At 38.6% G+C, this 19,886-nt stretch overlaps 3 protein-coding genes across 3 annotated transcripts in view; 2 read left to right on the forward strand and 1 right to left on the reverse strand.

Moving 5' to 3' along the window:
• Positions 1 to 19,886, forward strand: part of LOC103708028 (asparagine--tRNA ligase, cytoplasmic 1-like) — a 34,824-nt gene that overhangs the window by 4,866 nt on the left and 10,072 nt on the right. The gene's annotated exons all lie outside the window — the stretch shown is intronic.
• Positions 1,570 to 2,936, reverse strand: LOC148703165 (uncharacterized). The gene is made up of 2 exons (XM_089924967.1): positions 1,777 to 2,936; positions 1,570 to 1,661 (listed from the first exon to the last, which is right to left on the reverse strand). The coding sequence occupies exons 1-2, from the start codon at positions 2,748 to 2,750 to the stop codon at positions 1,640 to 1,642; spliced, it is 996 nt and encodes a 331-aa protein (XP_089781093.1). The 5' UTR covers positions 2,751 to 2,936; the 3' UTR covers positions 1,570 to 1,639.
• LOC149753037 (uncharacterized) lies at positions 11,307 to 11,996 on the forward strand. Its single transcript, XM_089924957.1, has one exon. It carries the CDS (start codon positions 11,307 to 11,309, stop codon positions 11,994 to 11,996), a length of 690 nt encoding a protein of 229 aa, XP_089781083.1.

Here is a 19,886-nt window from a genome sequence, read left to right on the forward strand (position 1 = left end):
ATGGAGGCTAATGCTATAAGGACCCTAATAGTAGTTATCCTAGCTACAGGTGCATAAACATCAAAGAAATCTACCCCAGGTCTCTGAGTAAAGCCCTTGGCAACTAATCTAGCCTTAAATTTATCTACAGAGCCATCAGGCCTAAGTTTCTTCTTAAAGATCCATTTGCATCCTATTGTTTTACAACCAGGAGGAAGATCGGTCAATTCCCAAGTATGGTTTTGGATAATTGATTGCATCTCATTGTCCACAGCTTCTCTCCAAAAAGGTGAATCCAAAGATTTCATTGCGTCCTCAAAGGTAGTTGGAGAGTCTTCTATTAGGAAGGTATAAAAATCATCTCCAAATGTTTTCTCTATCCTGGATCTTTTACTCCTCCTAGGTTCTGCTTCTACTTCTATTGTTCTTGTCCTTATTCTACTAGAGCTACTAGCTATACCGCTATCTACTCTAGTCTTAAGTGGAAAGGTGTCTTCAAAATATGTTGCATCTCTGGCTTCTATGATAGTGTTGTTACTAATATCATTTATTTCTGAACTTATTACCAGAAATCTATTGGCATTACTATTGGCTGCATAACCTATGAATATGGCATCCACTGTTTTAGGGCCTATTTTCTTTCTCTTAAAATCAGGTATTTTTACTTTTGCCAAGCACCCCCACACTTTTAAATAGCTAAGATTAGGTTTTCTATGTTTCCAAACTTCATATGGGGTTAGATCATTATTTTTAGAGGGAATTCTATTAAGGATATAACAGGCTGAAACAAGAGCTACCCCCCACAAATTTTCTGGTACTCCTGAGCTTATAAGCATGGAGTTCACCATATCTATTAAAGTCCTATTCTTCCTTTCTGCTACTCCATTTGATTGGGGAGAATAGGGTGCAGTCACTTCATGAATGATTCCATGATCTTCACAGAATTGAGTTATGTCATTTGATGTATATTCACCTCCCCGATCTGATCTAAGAATTTTAATTTTCTTTTCCTGTTGGTTCTCAGCTTCAATCTTAAAAATTTTAAATTTGCTGAGCACCTCATCCTTGGTTTTAATTAGGTAGATGTAACAGAACTTCGATAGATCATCTATAAATGTTACAAAGTATCTGTTACCTCCCCTAGAAGTTCTACCAGAGTCACAAACATCACTATGAATCAACTCTAATAGATCAGAATCCCTATTAACAGATTTAAAAGGCTTCCTAGGGAGTTTGGCTTCTACACAAGTTTGACATTTCTCATGGTTTTTGAGATCACTTTTTGGTATTAGATTTAGGTTCATAAGTTGCTTAATTGAATTATAATTTACATGACCTAATCTACCATGCCAAATAGAAGGAGGCTCTATATTCATAATCAAAGAATTTTCATTTATTGAAGGAGCTATTACATTCAATTTGAACAATCCTTCACTAAGGAATCCTTTTCCAATAAACATAACACCATGAGAAATTACAACCTTATTGGACTCAAAGACAAGACGAAAGCCTTGCTGGACAAGCAAAGAACCACTAATGAGGTTTCTCCTAACAACTGGAACATGTTGGACGCCGTGCAGTGACAGGACTTTTCTAGAGGTAAGCTTTAAGTCCACACGTCCTACTCCTAACACACGTGCCTCCGAGCTGTTTGCCATGATCACAGCTCCTCCACTTGAGATCTGGTAAGAAGAAAACCAGGAACGATCCGAACAAATATGAATACCAGCTCCGGTATCAATCCACCAATCTAGTGCTTGTAAAGTCATGTTAACTTCAGGAGTGAAGGAAACAGACCTGAAAGCTGTCTCAGAGGAGCCAGCGCCGGAAGTCACCATGTTGACTTGAGCACTGGATGTGTGTGGACCCTTCTTCTTAGATTGAAGAGGTGCAGTCTTCTTATAGAAGCACTGTGGAGACAAATGGTTGGTCCGACCACACACATAACAGAAACGAGCACCACCTTCCTCTTTCTTCTTCTTCTGCTCCTGGGATTGAATAGGCTTCCCATTGTAGTGGTGGTTAGGGTTTCTAGGGTTGTAGGGTTTCTTCTTGAAATTCTTACGGAAGGGTCGGTTCTGATTTTTCTTAGGAGGAGCTTCTACATTATATGCATTATTTTTAGATCTAGTAGAGGTATTATTTCTGAGCCTATGCTGCTCTTCAATCCTAATGGAGTTTAAGACTTGGGTTAGGGTGAGAATTCCTTGGGTATGGCTCAGGGTCTTAGCAAAATCAGACCAGGAAGTAGGTAGTTTATCTATCAAACAGGCTACCTGGAATGATTCATCCAAATTGGTTCCATTAGCCCTAAGCTGGTGGATCAGGGTTTCAAATTCATGAATTTGGTCATTCATAGGCTTTGAGTCCACCATCCTAAACTTATTGAAATCGGAGGCCTTGAACCTCTTTACCCCAGCATCATCAAGACCATATTTGCTATCTAGGGTGTCCCAGAGTTCTTTGGCACTCTTGGCTGTGTAATAGATATCATACAGCCTCTCAGAAAGAGCACCTAGAATTCTATGGATACAATGATAATCTATCTCATCAGGTGTCCTAGAGGGTGTGCTAGTGGAGGCAGAATGTTCAGTGTTGGAAGAGGTAGTTGGGTTGGACCCGTTATCAACTTCGATCGTACTTTCACCTATGGCTGAGATTAACCCTAATGTGGTGAGCCAGAACCGCATTTGGTTCTGCCACCTCCTAAAGTTATGGCCATCAAATTTTTCAGGTTTGGCACTAAGATGGTCACTAGTGTTTGAGGCCATAGGATCAGGGTTACAGAATAGTGACAGAAACCTGATTGAAATCAAAAAAATCTATGTCAAAAGATTGCAGTAATATTTATATTGAACTTTGGATGTCTAATTGATATATCCAAAAAACTAATAGCCAGATCAGCTCCAGATCGGTGGTGGAGCACTAGGCTCACTTAAGTACCAGCCTTTCTTAGGCACGTATGCCTTTTTGACAAGCTTTTTTTAGACACTATTAGTTAGTGGATATAATCACTAGAAATCACACAAATTCAATATTTAAAATAACCTAAATGCAAATTTAAATTAGATATTGTGGATTAACTAATTTCAAAATTTTTCGTTTGAATTTTCCGAATTAGCAATGATTGATTACTAATTTAGTAGTAGCAAATCAATTATTTTAATTGAGATCTAAAATATCAATTTAATGAATTATATGTTAGATTTGAATTATTGCCTTATTGAAATAATTGATTACTAATTTTATGGCAAATCAATTATTGTAATTAAGATCTAAAATGTCAATTCAGCGAATTAAAATATTTATTCCTTTATTAGAATAATTTATTGAGATCTAATAAGTCAATTCAATAGATTAACTATTATGTATCAACCAATTTCCGAATTTCCCGTTTGAATGGGATCTGGAAATTACTCTTTGAGAAGTCCAAATGGAGGTATAATAAACCTCTTGGAGGTTAACCAAATTATTAACTCTTTAGAATAATTTATTATTGATGATGTGCTAGCAAAAACAATTATTGCAATTAAAATCTAATATGCCACAATTGTAATAAAGAATTTAATTAATTATATATTACTAACAAAAATAAATACTTCTTTGGATTGTTAGCAATATATCTCCTAACTAAATAAATAAATCTATAAATTCAATTAATAAAAAAAAATCTTAAAGGAAATAATATACATGCATATCATTCGGCATCCAAATAATTCTATTTTAATACAAAATAAATCTATTCTAGCACAAAGTAAATCTATGCATTTAATAAGTTTATATCATAGAATTTCAAATCCTACCAATCTACTAATATTAAATTAAAAATAAAGGTAGAAGAAAGTAGCCTGATTGAAAGCAGGTCGAAGCGCGTAGACGCTGTCCCAAAGAAGTATTTGCCCCCACGTACGGGTCACCCGGCAATCCTTCTCGGAGATACGACGACCCTACAACCTCTTCTTCGGCACGTTTCGGAAGAAGTCAAAGCGAACCCGATCGGACTTGCAGATCCAGCAAAGAACGGAATGAAAAGAACTAAATAAACTGAATAAAAAATGTAAAATAAAATTTGGAAGTGGCTAAGAGGGAGAAGAATTTTTTCAGAATTTTTTCACTATTTTTCTGAAATTTTTCGTGTCTCAAAAGAGATGAAATAGGGGGTATATATAGGGGTTTTACGCAGGGGCAAAATGGTCTTTTTGGCGGACGCGTCTGCGCCTTCCGCGGACGCGTCCGCGCTCTTCACGAGAACGTGGGCAACGTGCGCCTGTCTGCTGGCATGTTCCCATTTAAACCAAAAACGCCCGTTGGGCGTTTCCAATTCAAACGGGCATGCCCGTTTTATTTCTCAAACGCGCACGCGGCCCGACACCGGCCGCGTGCGCATTTAATTCCTTCTTTGAAAATCCCCGGTTGTTTCCGAAACCAAACGCGTAACGCCCGCTGGGCGTTACCTTTTTGTTTTCCCTCTTAAACGCGCACGCGGCCAAATTTCGGGCCGCGTGCGCATTTAAATTTTTCCTAACATAATTTGCTGCACTTGAGTAAGGATATTTCTTCACTGCGATTTAATTGAGAAGTAACAAGTCCTAGTTTTGCACTAGCTTACTAAGATCCTTGGGATTTTATTTCCTGAGCTAGACATAGTAAATTGTCTTTAAACAGAGTTCTTATGCTACACAACTGAAGTATATTATTGAGCATGCTTTCATTGACATTAATATTTTCATATTCTGATCTTAGAGAACTATTAAGAAAAAGAAGTTTGCTTTAAGATTGATCGCAAACAGATATCAAGATGGATTCAGTGGCGACTGCTAGAAAGAGCATGATAGCCAAATATTTTCGAAAAACTGATGACAATTTTGGTTGAGAATCTGAAAGACCCATCTAGCGGTAGATGTCATCTCTGTGACACAACCAAGAGAATTTGCCAGGAGGCTCGCAGGCCTAAACAATAAATGTCTCTTTATGTTTTATTGATAATTTTAGGTGGATCAGGGATGTGAGAATATTTCAAAGGAAAAGTTTTTGCATGGGGTACTCACTTCTTTTCTGAACAGTCTCGATCATTTTCTGTAACTGTAGCCACTCTAGGAATAGTTATGGGCAAAGGAAATGGATTGGACTAAGAAAAACCCAAAACCTTAACCAACCCATCCAATCAAATTTTACTTGAGTTAGGCTTGTGTCAGAAACTTTGTCTTGTTTATTACTATGCATCAAGCATGAGCAAAGAAATATAGAAGCCTTATGAGTTATGATCCTACTTGAAAGCCTCTAATCCAAGTTCTTTTTTCACCCTCTTGGCTGAGCTATGCTTTAAAATATCAGCTGACGTAATATCAAAATATCAGATAAGATGTTGCAATCTTTTTTTAGATGAGTTTATTGATCGTTAATAACTTAATATCAAGATCAATGTCTTCAAAACAATACTCTCAGTTTTACTATATCATTGTTGTTTGAATACCTTGGTTCTTAACTTCCTATATATCAACCAATCTCTTGGAATTTTTTGGTTCTTTTATTTTTTTTTTGGTCAAATGTTCTGTCTTAATCTAGATAAGCTGTGATCTTAGTTCATCTCAGCATCACCTTCCTACAGAGATGGCAAGATACTAGGCTTTAAAGAACTTTATTGAATTTAATTCAAGAAAAGTTCACACAAAGAGATATTGCTGATCAGACCTAAGTTTATTTGAGCCTCCCTATGCAACCAATATGGAAAAAAGATGGAGCAGAAACTTGAGTGCTTTTCATGCTTGGGTTAACCCATCCTCAAAGAATGTCTCTCAAGTTAGTCCTTCCCCAGATGACAAAAGAGCACCTATAAAAACATTGTTGAGGAAGTACTAAATTTACATGTATCATATATCATTGTATTCTTCTACAGTCTAGCTTGTAATCATGGAAAACCAATCAACCTGCATGTCAATAAGTTTACATACAAATTCCAACAATTATTGCATCTGCATCCACCCCGGGGTCATGTGCAAATGGGAGAATGTGCAGGGACTTGTTTCTGTCAAATGCATCTGAAAATATTGCACGCTAGTATCACAATGTTATTTATGCATTCTTCCAAAACATATTTTCCCTGAACCACTACTGGACTCCTATTAGGAATTTAAGTAAAAAAGCAACAAAAAAATGGTGAGATGTATCAAAGTTTTGGAGGTTGTTTGGTTTTGCTGGGGGAGCAAATTCACTTAATCTTCTCCAATGGATCTTCAAAGCTAAAAACAAGTAGAGATTACCAAAACACACTGCATGTGACTAACAGACACTAAGAACAGCTAGAAAGAATATGACAAGAGGACCAAGCAGTTGCTTATTTGATGCTGCTCTTTCCTTGGGGGCTAACATACGAACTGTGGGTAACTAATCTAAATGAGCATGCAAACATCTGCAATAAAAAAAATCATATCCAAACATAAAACATGACATCAAAATCAGGATCTTAGAGTAACATTCAAGCAAGGTCCGCCGTACCGGTACTGGTCGGCGTACCGGTGGCCGGCCGGACCGGTACGGTACCGGCCCGGTCCTGTACGTACCGGCCGATACCGGTACCGACACCGTACCGGCTGGTACCGCGAGCCAGAAATTTGAATTTTTTTTTTAAATGTTGTCTCTGTTGGATCTTAAATTAAGTGAAGATTGATGAATTTTTATTGCTTTTTTCATGATTTTTGATGTTTTTATGTTTTCCTCCCGTTCCAAATGATAAAATGATACACATAAAATATCTTCAAATTAAGATACAATCATTTACATACATTTAAAGCATTCTTGGATATCTAAAATCGGAACGAGTGCCGATGGCTCTCGTAGATATCCAGATCATAAGTATAATCAGGAGGAGGCAAATCAACCCAATCAGAAGGAACGCGCGCCAGGTTATAAGAACTGTCGGATCTCTCGCTCATGCTCTGGCTCTGAGAGGTGTCCTCTGATTGTGTAGGGGCCATCCAAATATGGCGGAAGCAAAATCCAATGCACCATATCCATATTCGTCAGGCTGAGGCTGTGGATAATAGAATCCGTATCCGTATGCTGTCGGATCTACAGTCACTGATCATCCAGGCTTGCATGCATGGCCGCCTGAATATCATCTAGATCCTCAACCTCCTCTGGCTCTCTAGAGTGATAGGAAGGTGGCTCTGCCGCTCGGCGATCGACCTCCGCCCTCTTCTTGGAAGCCATCTCCTTCGCTTCTTTGACCTCAGCGAGATTCTGCCTCATCAGCACACGAATCTCGCTAGGACAATTCGGGCACGTAGCAACCTCACCGGAATTTCCGGCTAAGTGTTGCTTCAACCTGGTTACCCCTCCTCCCTTGAAAATCTTGTTGCAAAAGTTGCATTGAAACTGGTCTCGTTGCCCCTCTCCTCCAAGTCTTCGCCCATAAGACCAGCCAATATCACACTTTGTAGGGTTCGTTTTTCTTGATGGCTCCATTTCTATCATAAATGTACAACTTATCAAAAAATTAAGCTAATAAAGTAAATTTTTGCATTATCTTATTTTTTAAGTAATTTATAAACTATTTTTTTAAGTTACTTATTAACAAAATTAATGAAATAACGTAGGACAAAAAAACCGCACCTTAAATAGTCTCCGCTGGATTTTTTGGGCAGGACCTCCTCCTCAATTTGTGGGCTATCTCTCAAATCTTCCCGTCTCTGATTACTCTTCAAAGGCTCACTGAATTTGAGTTACTCTGGACAATCCAATCTCTCTGAAACACTTCTGGATTTGAGTTACTCTGGACAGAGCCTCTCGTTCGGTTTTTATAACCGAACGAGTGAGAAGGAAGGCGATGTGCAGACAGGGCGACAGGCCTCTCGGCCGAGAAGCCACTTCGGTTTTTGTGTTGTGAAAAGAAAGAAGTGGCCTCTCGGCCACTTCTTTTTTTTTAAAAAAAAAACAAAAAAGAAGTGGCCCGTGGCCACTTCTTTGGGAAACCAGAGCGCCTCGCGCTGTGGTTCATTTAAAAAAAAAATTCGTACCGGTGCGAACCCGGTTCGCACCGGTACGAGGCCGGTACCGACTGGTACGGGCTCCGTATCGGCCGGTTCGGCTAAAAGAACCGGGATATACCGGATTTCTTGTGGTTCCAGTACCGGTCTAGGACCGGACCGGTACGTACCGGCCCGTACCGGCCGGTACGGGCCGGTACGGCATTCCATGCATCCAAGTATTGAGAGGACAGAAACATGTAAAGTATCATAAACAGACCTAATTATAATCTGAAACCAAATTATAAACAAGAGCATGATGCAAATACAACTATCAGATATTGAATACAAAGATTATTTAAAGACGTTAAGAGGGCCATGTTCAACATGAAAACTCAAGAGATGGTTAATATGGTGACCTCACATTCATCCACCAGCATGCATTTTCTTTTTGACATGAATTTTGGCCTTAAACTACAAATAGGCAAGCTGAGAAAATAAGAAAAATTGATTAATTCTCCTAGCAACTCACCTCATACATGCAAAAGTTAAAAGAGTGTCCGATCCAAGAGCTCTATATTCCTGCTCTCTAGACATTGCTTGCCAAGTTCTTTAAACCTTCAAAATAATTAAAGCCTAAAAAATTCCCCTACAACTTCGAGAATAGTTAGAAGGAGAAAGAAAGAGGTGACTGTTATGGGAGACAAGATAAGTGGGTGAAAAATGGAGGAGGTTCTAATCGTTGGTTTAGGCAATGTCATTGTTGCACTAATTAACGTTTTCACGATCTCTTTCTCATCTTATTGAAGAAAAATTATCACTTCTTTCCAGAAGGTATGGACTTACGGCAAGAATATGCTTGATCTCCTTCGACAACTTTTCTCTAAACAAGGCATGACCCCCATCATCTTGCTTTGACAGAATAGCAGCACCACTATCGTGGTTATCATTAAAGATGAGGTGTACCTCTTCCCACAAAGGGTGGAAAGGGGTGGCATCACATGCTTGGTCAAGAGAAGAAATTTGTGTGGGAAATCTAGTTAGTATCTTGTCATATGTCCACATCTTCTATGAGGTAGCATGATGATCTTCCTCCATAAGAATGATGAAAGGGATGCACATGAACCTTAAGAAATGCGACAACAGTGAGGCCAATAAATCTAGTGTTCTCACCTAGTATCTTCGTCACTTTAGTAGTCACCTCTCCTCCTCCCTCCCTCTCTCTCTTTCTCTCTCCCCCCTCCCCTGTCTCTCCCTTCTCTTCTCATATTTTAGACAACTAATAAAAGGAGACTATTGGCAAGAGGATGTATATAGTGTCAGTGTTGGTTTTGGGGTTTAGTTGGGCCGCCCATGCTGGGCTAGCCTGACCAAATCTTTTAACCAACATGATCCAAGTTTGAATTTAAAGAGGGAGTAGTTATAAGATAGAAGAAACTACCGGGTAGTTTTTTCCTCTCTCATTCCCTCTCTTATCTGCATACAATTGACATTTTATAAAACTAGAAAAGAAAGAGAGGAACAAGAGGGAAGGGCTCTAAGCAAGAAATTAACTTTCTTCCATCCTATCTTTGCAAAAGCATTTGAACGGTGATTGGTGTGTTCTTTCCATTGTGATTGAACATTTGGCCTGAGTATTTTATTGGAAGAGATTATTCACGTGATTCAACCTCTAGATCCTGGAAAATTATTTTCTTTTGGTATTCCTTCAGGTAATTCTTAAAACCTGAAATTCTTTTATATAGATATACATCATTTTTTCAGATTATCATTGGTATCAGAGCATAGAAAGGTTGAATTCGTTTTTATATAATATAAACAAGAGGTGTTTTAGTTTGATTGAAACACTCCGTATTTTTTTTTTTAAAAAAAATCCATGGGATTCTGTATAGTTTATCCGTGGTTCTCTGAAAAATAAATACAGAGAATTACGCTACCTTGTGCGCTAATGTCTGCATCAAGGCGGCAAGGCCAGCGCATCCCGCGAGACCCAGCGCACGCGTCCCGCGCGGCCTGCGTCCCGCTCCCGACGCAGCCCGCAAGGCTGGGCCGTCCTCGCGCGTCCAGCGTGTTCGCTGTGCTCGCGAGTGCGCTACCCCGCGTGTCAAGGCGAGCGCGTCAGGCGCGGCCCGCGGCTGGTGCATCGCGACTGTGCGCAATTTTTCGCCTCAGCGAGCACGAGCGTGGAAGTCCGCGTGAAGCCCAGCACGTCAACGTAGCCAGCTACAAGTTCCCATGGGCATAAATATCATTGTTACATGTTATAATATTAGTATAACATTCAGCACACTTTTTTTTAAAAAAAACAAATATATGATATTCTTTTTTTTGGTACTCCTTCAGTAAAAAAAAAAAGGAAGGGAAGTATGGACGAAGGATGGAATATTGTTTTCGAAGAATTCAGAAATTATAAGATGAATTCCAAATATACCATGCAAATGCCCATAGGAAAATTGGACATGTTAATAAGATCTCTTAGATGTTATGGCATCTTAGTCCCTGTTCGAGAACAAATTACTGCTTTGCTTAATTCCTTGACAGCTGAATGGGAAACTGTTGCACTCGCTCTTTGGGAGAAATATAGAAAGGGAGAAGTTAAAACCTTTTATAAAATTGCCTGTGAGCTTGAGTTGGCTGAGGAGCGCCGTATATTATCTGGAATCAGGCGAACAGCAATATTGTCACAGTTTCCAAATCTTCGCAGCGCAAGACATTTGGGTTTTTGCGGACGTGAAAGAGATCCTAAGGATCCATGGCTAGGCAGAGTGGGACAAAAGATTGTTCTAGACCAGTTGGTTTTCGACATTGGGAATAGATTATCATATCAAGAGCATAGAAGACTAAGTAGAAATTATGCTTTGAAATAATGCTTTGTCTGATAATAGAGAATGTCACTGAAAATTTGCTTATTAATCATTTTATGTTAAATAATCACTTATGAAAGTGTCTATATATGAATTTAATCTCTTATGTATGTGACAAAGTATGAATTTGATTTGCAAATTATAAATGGCATGGACTGTATCTTTCAATAAGCATTCTTTCCTTAGCTATTATAATAATATGCTTTGATATATGATTGAGTGGGGGTTCTAAGGTTGGCAGAATTTTGAGAAAGTTCTCACCTAGAACTTAAATTGTTGGAGCAAATAGTTCTAAATCAATGATGATTCAACATTTGAACATGGAAGATGATTGGGAACATAGCGAACTTTCGATTCCGTGTCTTATGTTAGATTATCATCGGTTTAGTTCGTAGTTTTTGCTAAAACTATATATATATGTGTGTGTTTGATGATTCCTTTTATTATGATAGTATTCATTATGTGTACTATGTCTCTTTTTTTTGAAGTAATTGTGCAAATGGCATCTGCGTCCAAGAATATCGTGGCTGAGTTGAATAAGGGTGATAAGCTGAAGGGTGACAATTATGACATTTGGCACCGAAAGGTTCAATACATCCTTGAAGAACAGGAGGTTCTGGAAACACTCAACCAAAGTATGGCTGAGCTTGAGCAGGGTACTTCTGCTCAACACAAAAGAGATCATGAGGCTTATTTGGCCTGGAAAAGAAAGAATAGCATTGCTCGCATCACGTTGCTGAGCAGTATGCAAGACGATTTCATGTTCGAGTTTGAGGAGTATGATACTGCTCAGGAAATGTGGCTTGCCTTAAAAGAAAAGTTTGGGGGTACATCAGCTACTAAGCTGAGGAGGCTCACTATCAAGTTTGACTCCTATAAGAAGCGTCCAAATAATACAATGAGGCAGCATCTTAGGGAAATGTCAAACATGATAAGGGAGTTGAAGGCTGCTGGCCATACCCTCACTGATGAACAGCAAGTTCAAGCTGTGATTAGATCTCTACCCAAGAGCTGGGAGCATATGATAATTACTATGACGCATAATGACAATATAAAGTCTTTTGATGATATTGCGCGTCATCTGGAATTGGAAGATGAGCGCCTTGAGGCAACTAAATCTTCTGGGCTAGCTTATATAGCTGAATCTAGCTCACGCAAGGCTTCTGGTTTTAAGCGAAAGAGAGGATGAAAATCTTTCAAAATGGGTAAAGAGAAAGGGCAAGCATATAAATTCGGCAAAGCTAACCGGCGCAAGAGAGGCAAGCGCGGTGGTAAAAAGAAGGACAAGACCAAGATGTGCTGCTATAATTGTGGCAAGCCGGGTCACTTCGCTCGTGAATGCGCCGAGCCGAAGACAGGAGAGAAGGTATCTCCTAGCTCCATTATATTAAATTATATTTATGTTTCTAGCTGTTGTTTGCTTACTGAATCACGTCCTATGTGGACTGTAGACTCAGGAGCCCCAGACCATGTAGCTAGAGACAGAAGAGCTTTTGTGGAGTATCGACGAATCAGTCCAGGCGCTAGGTGGATATATGTTGGAGATAATTCTAAAGTTGAAGTAAAAGGTATTGGCACTTGCAAGTTGGTACTACATGGTGGTCGTACCTTGCTCCTACATGATGTCCTCTATGCACCGGATATTCGACGAAACTTGGTTTCTGTAATTGCCCTTCTCAGCTTAGGATATAGTTTGAATTTCCATGGTATTTATGTTGATGTGTATCTTGGGCCAACTTATTATGGCTCTGGTTATTTATCAGATGGTTTTATAGTATTGGATGAAGATTACAGTACTAATGTTAATTATGATGATAGCTATTTTTCTTTAATTGGTTCTTCAAGCAATGTGAATAATAATCTGGATGTGTGGCATGCTAGATTAGGGCATATTGGACAAGATAGAATGAATAGACTAGCTAGAGAAGGCCTTTTGGGCTCACTCGCTAAAATAGAACTGTCCATTTGTGAGCATTGCCTAGCTGGAAAAACAACTAGAAAACCATTTGGTAAAGGAACCAGAGCACAAACTCCATTGCAATTAATCCACTCTGATATTTGTGGTCCAATGAATGTGAGGGCGAGGCATGGAGCCTCATATTTCATCACTTTTATAGATGACTTCACGCGTTTTGGTCATGTCTACTTGATCTCCCATAAGTTAGAAGCATTAGATTGCTTTAGACAATATTTGATTTTGGTTGAGAATCAGTTAGATAAGACAAGTAAAGTTCTAAGAACTGATCGTGGGCGTGAATATCTATCTGAGCAATTTAAAATGCTTTGTGATGAGAAAGGAATAGATCGATAATTAACTATTCCTGGAACTCCGCAGCAAAATGGTGCTGCAGAGAGAAGGAATAGAACACTTTTAGAGATGGTTAGGTCAATGATGGCGCAAGCAAAACTTTCTATTTTATATTGGGGAGATGCTTTTTTAACTGCAGCCTATATACTTAACCGTGTGCCCTCCAAATCGGTCCCTTCAACACCCTATGAATTATGGACAGGTAGAAAACCTGATCTAAATAATTTACGAATCTGGGGGTCTGCTGCCTATGTTCATGAATCCTCTCACAAATATGGAAAATTGGGTCTGAGAGGAAAGAAGTGTATCTTTATAAGATATTCGGAATACTCTAAAGGATATGTATTCATTAGTGAGCAGGCAGATAGAAATTGGACTGAAATTGAATCACGAGATGTCACGTTCTTAGAGAATGATTTTCCTAGCAAGGGTGAGATAATAAAGGATTTCCCATTTTTCGAGGTGGAAGATCCTGATGTTTGTGCCGCACCTATACAACAAGTTGAGGTGACTGAGAAATTGTCTCAACCTCTTGGACCTAGTGGGAGCGACACAATAACTAGTGGATTGATTCCACAAGAATTACAATTGCGTAAAAGCGCTCGTAAAATTGTCCCTCGTCGTCGTTTTGACATTGAAGGGGAAGCTTTTATGGTAGCTTCACATGATATTTTTGAGCCAAAGTCAATTAAAGAGGCTCTCTCATGCCCTGCAAAGGAAGAGTGGAAAAAGGCGATGGAGGAAGAAATGGAGTCTATGAATGCAAACCATGTCTGGGACTTGGTTGATCTTCCATCAGACCGTAAAACAATTGGGAACAAATGGGTTCTCAAGATTAAGCAAAAGGCAGATGAATCTATTGAAAGATATAAGGCACGCCTAGTGGCAAAAGGATATACCCAACAAGAGGGTATAGACTATGAGGAAACCTTCTCTCCTGTAGTTAGGTTTGCCTCCATTCGCCTTATCCTAGCCATTGTTGCACATTTAGATTTGGAATTACATCAGATGGATGTTAAGACAGCATTTCTCAATGGAGAACTGGATGAGGAAATCTACATGGAACAACCTGTAGGTTTTGTTGTAAAAGGCCAGGAGCACAAAGTTTGCAAGCTCCAGCGATCTATTTATGGCCTAAAACAATCATCTAGACAGTGGTACTTAAAATTTCATCGAGCTATAACTTCATATGAGTTTACGATGATCAATGAAGACCATTGTGTTTATGTCAAATGCTTTCACGATAAATTCGTGATTTTATCATTATATGTGGACGATATCTTGTTGGCTGGGAATGATAAGGAGTTTGTTGTTACCATAAAGAAATGGTTGTTCTCAAATTTTGAGATGAAGGATATGGGGGAAGCAGCTTATGTGCTTGGAGTTAAAATTCATAGGGATCGTTCAAAGAGGCTTCTTGCATTGTCGCAAGAGACTTATATTAGAAAGATTCTTGAACGATTTAATATGCAAAACTGCAACCCCATAGACACTCCTATAGCAAAAGGCGAAGGCTTGAATCTTAAAATGTGTCCTAAGACTCCAGATGAGAAAAGGGAAATGGCTAATGTTCCCTACTCCAATGCTATTGGATGTTTGATGTATGCCATGATGTGTACTCGACCCGATATATGTTATGCTGTCGGGTTAGTGAGCCGTTATCAAGCCAATCCTGGAAAGTTGCATTGGAAAGCTGTCAAAAAGATCCTCAGATATCTCAAAGGCACTGCAGATTATTCTCTATGCTATCAAGGAAATAATTTGCGCTTAAGTGGTTATTCAGATGCTGATTGGTCAGGAGATCTGGATGAACGCAAATCAACTTCAGGATATATATTCTTGCTTAATAATGGTGCTATCTCTTGGCGTAGCAAGAAGCAAACATGTACAACCTTATCTACGATGGAGGCTGAGTTTATTGCTTGTTCAGCTACAGTGCAGGAAGCAGTTTGGCTTAGAAGATTTCTGCAAAGCTTGGGTGTAATAGTAAGTGCTGCAGAACCCGTGACAATTCATTGTGATAGTCAAGCTGCCATTGCATATGTAAAAGATCCTAAGTATCATGGCAGGACGAAACACATTGATACTAAAAATAATTTTGTTAGAGACATAGTAGCAAGATCCGCCGTACCGGTACCGGTCGGCGTACCGGTGGCCGGCCGGACCGGTACGGTACCGGTCCGGTCCGGTTCGTACCGGCCGGTACCGGTACCGTACCGGCCGGTATGCGGTGGTTTCAAAAACCACAGCGCGCGGCGCTGTGGTTCTAAAAAAAAAAAAAAAAATCGTACCGGTGCGAACCGGCCGGTTCGCACCGGTACGAGGCCGGTACCGGCCGGTACGGGCTCCGAACCGGCCGGTACGGTCGGATAAAAAACCGGTATATCCCGGTTTTTTATCCGTTCCGGTACCGGTCTAGGACCGGACCGGTACGTACCGGCCTAGGACCGGACCGGTACGTACCGGCCCGTACCGGCCGGTACGGGCCGGTACGGCATTCCATGCATAGTAGCACAGAAGGAAGTGGTCCTAAAATATATTTCAATGCGTTTGATGATTGCAGACCCTTTTACTAAACCTATTCCCAGAGACGTATTTTTATCTCATGTTGAGTCTTTGGGATTGCATAGAGTTTAGTAAGAAAGTGCGTCGTGAAGGATCACTATGATTTGAATGTATAATACTCTATCATTGATGAATAGATATTTGTTTCATTTCAATTTATATTATTCCTGGATGAATGGAAAATTTTTTTATATACAGCACAAACACACATATATATATTAAAAGGTACGTCACCAGGCACAGGTCGGCTTTCTCACACAAGCGACCACCTCAGGCACTGTAAAAGCGAGTTGAGATGAGACACTATTATGTTAAACACTGTAAATGAAGCATTATAAAAAAAAAATTTGCTTGTTTGACATTGCAGTGGTAAGCTAAAATTAGCAAATTTATTTATTTATTTAGGGATTATAAGTGTTGCCTTGACTTGAGTCAAGATGAGGTCTACACCTAACATATGGATATGTAATTTTGGACCGAAAACATGATAGTCCCACAATCATGTTAGCCTGGATAAATAGCCAGATGCGAGTACTTTATTAGGCGCTGTTGATAGTGAGCTAATAGAGAACTTGGACCAGTTGTTTGTTTTTTTATAATGTAAGCTTGCAACTGGGTCAAGATCTGTATGATGGTAATTATTGGCAAATAGACGTATGCTCTTTTCAAAGAGACCATCATAGCATGTAATTCATACTACATGTGTTTGGTTTGACCCATACAGGAAGTGAGTGATTATAAATGGATTCCCTGCATCCTCACTGTGTGAGTTCCTTTCTTTGAGGCATGACATTCTGATTTAGCCTCCTTTTTTTTTCAGTGCCCTATTTGACTTTCAACGATGTTATCAAAGTGACAGATCAATATTCGTTACTTTAGCATGTTTCCAATGGTGATAAAATAATTTAGCCTTATGGGATATGTCTAGGAAAACGGTTGATCTGAAACTAAGATACATTAGTTCGAAAGGAAGACCATTATTGATTACATCTACCACATGTATTCACCGGTCGACCAATTATGTCGCTATGATATGGCTTGAACATAATTGTGGATACATGGCGAGGAAAAGAAAGTTAAGCATAGTCTTAGAGGGATTAGATATGCTTTAACTAATGTAACAAAATTGCGTCTGGAGCACAACGAGACACTTTTATACTAATTATTATATTTTCCTTCTGGGTAGTAGCCACTATGTTTTTTCCCTAGCAGGTGCATAGTATTGAGCTCCCAAGTGCAGGTGTACTCGTGGGTCACACGGTTCATTTGCTAAGTATGAATCGCATAGAATTTGGATGGAAGTTGAAAGTTTTTTTTGGTCTTGGCAAGCCCATCATGTGCGAGTGGGAGATGTTGGTTTTGGGGTTTAGTTGGGCCGCCCATGCTGGGCTAGCCTGACCAAATCTTTTAACCAACATGATCCAAGTTTGAATTTAAAGAGGGAGTAGTTATAAGATAGAAGAAACTACCGGGTAGTTTTTTCCTCTCTCATTCCCTCTCTTATCTGCATACAATTGACATTTTATAAAACTAGAAAAGAAAGAGAGAAACAAGAGGGAAGGGCTCTAAGCAAGAAATTAACTTTCTTCCATCCTATCTTTGCAAAAGCATTTGAACGGTGATTGGTGTGTTCTTTCCATTGTGATTGAACATTTGGCCTGAGTATTTTATTGGAAGAGATTATTCATGTGATTCAACCTCTAGATCCTGGAAAATTATTTTCTTTTGGTATTCCTTCAAGTAATTCTTAAAACCTGAAATTCTTTTATATAGATATACATCATTTTTTCAGATTATCAGTCAGGATGACATGTATAGCAAATAATAGGGATTTTAAAGCTTTACATGCTTGAAAAGTTAAGAATTTTCCATTGGCGTGAAAGAGTAGGAATTTACAGCTTATATTTTAAGGATTTTGAGGCTTTGCATGTTCAATAGGTTAAAAGAAGGAAAAGATAAAGGTTGCCATCACTGGCATCCACAACAACCCCCGGCCCCATTCTGGTTCTCTGCGTCACATGGGGAATGCTGTGATACATGAAATGCATGTGATTACACACCCCTCCTATCATTGCCATTTAAGTGTTGTCATCACTAGATTTTGAGGCTTTACATTTCTAATAGGTTAAAAGAAGGAAAGGGTTATTGTTGCCATCACTAGCATCCGCAACCACCTCCCCTCCTCTAGCTCTACTTCCATTCTTCACATGGGGAACGTTGCAATACATGAGGTGTGTGTGATCACACCAAGTGTCCAATTGGTGCCAGCCCATGCTGATCTATGTTAGGCAGTAAGCATTCCTCCTGTTAATTCTTTTTTACAATATTTTCAATGAAAAAGGTATTGATATTTTTTTTAACCTTTTCAGCAATATGCAATAAGTATGCTGGTACCAGCACTTAAATTCTTAATAGGAACCTACACTTTTGTCAATTAGCAGGAAGATTTTAAGGCTTTAATTTTTGAAATGTTAAAAGATTTGTACTGATAATAGGTGCGAATAGAATTTGAATCTGTATCTAAGTCATTTATCGTCTTTCCATTTTTGACCGATTGATGTATCTCGTATCATCTTCTTATGTTGTCTACTTTACAAATTTAGGCCAAGTTTTTTAGAAGAGCCTTTTAAGAATTTGGTGCCATGTGGTCATTTCAACTATCTGATGATTGATGGGTGATGGGCTAGGTTTTAACCTTTGGCTAAAGAAAACATAGGAATGTGCGATTGCACTTGATACATTGAAGCAAGGTTAAGGCTTTGGAAAGGTTTACAGCTGAGGCAAATAAACCTGCTTATATAGGACATCCAACATAGCTCATCCTTGTCAGCAAAAAAAAAAAAATGTAGCTTGCTCTCAATGTAAGCATTTCTAATTCAAAGCAACAACTATCAATTTATTTCTAAGGAATAATGTTTATGTAGAAATATTATATTTTCCATTGAATAATGGCAGATTTTTTTGATTTTCAAAATCTCTAGTTACTTAAAAACAGCCATCGCCATGATTGAATCATGTTTCTATTCTAGAATTTGACTATTTTAAAATAACTATCTTACGTAGTATCGAGGAAATATGAAATTGAATGTCTAAAACAACAAACACTAAGTGCTCGAGATAGGAGCCAATTATTTAAAGGCTATCCAATTTTAATGAGAAATTGAAAATACAATTGGAACCCATAGTTAAAATATTGGCAATTTGCTATGTACTGGCATAGTTCTTTTTTTCCCTCTCTGGATGGAAAATCAGGAGCCAGCATGCTATTTGGTTCAAATAATCATAAAATTCCACAACCTAAGACCAAAGTCATGATAGGCATTCCCCCCATGCAACTTACATAATTTTTGATCGAGTCAGCTGCATTTTTTTTGAGCTTTTACTAACAAATTAGTAGGAATGTCATGGGGAAGTGTGATCATTATCTAGGGCATTATATGACACACGGCCACCTAATCAATGAATACCTTTTATACTTCAATTTTCGTTATTAAATGCGTACCACACAGACGTTTGAGTTTTGATTCGAAATTCGACCTGTTTCGATGAGATGGAATCGAAACTAACCCCTACTTTTGAGTTTCAGTCAATTTTGATTGTAGCTAACCAGTGCCAGTGGTTTCAGCCAATTTTGGCCGAAAGTCATTGAAATCATTCATAGATTAGTTTTTGTCTTTTCTTGGTGTTTAATACTGTAGTGGAGTTGTTTTGAAAGTATTTTAGTACATGGACTAATAAGAATCAATTTTCAATAATTTTCTTTCTATTTCTTGAGTTGAAAAGGGGAGAGACAATGAACATAATTCTTGATCAGTCCATACCTCTGAAAAAGGCTCTTAGTAGCTATTATAGTCCTTTACAAAGAAATGAAGAATAAAGAACAACTACAAGATGTTTCATAGCCATATCATATTCTCTAATATAATAAATATAGCCCTATAATTATGTGCTGACTAAATAGTCACTGTACCTCAAAAATATGAGAGAAATACCAAAATTTAATATACTTGTACATTCTTCTAAAAAGTGAAGAAAGTTATTTGAATGCACAAATCAATAAAAAGCTTCAAAAGTAATATTTTTTGAACAATTAAAATTCAATAGTAAATAATATGTATTCAATTTACAAAATACTGGCATATTTAATGAATTTCACTTATACGTGATGAAAACTTTAGCTTAACACTGTCAAAACTATACAAATAA

This window comes from Phoenix dactylifera, chromosome 8 (genome assembly GCF_051530095.1).
Source record: "Phoenix dactylifera cultivar Ajwa chromosome 8, Ajwa_hap1_PhDact_Kaust_v1.1, whole genome shotgun sequence".
Classification (NCBI taxonomy): Eukaryota; Viridiplantae; Streptophyta; class Magnoliopsida; order Arecales; family Arecaceae; genus Phoenix; species Phoenix dactylifera.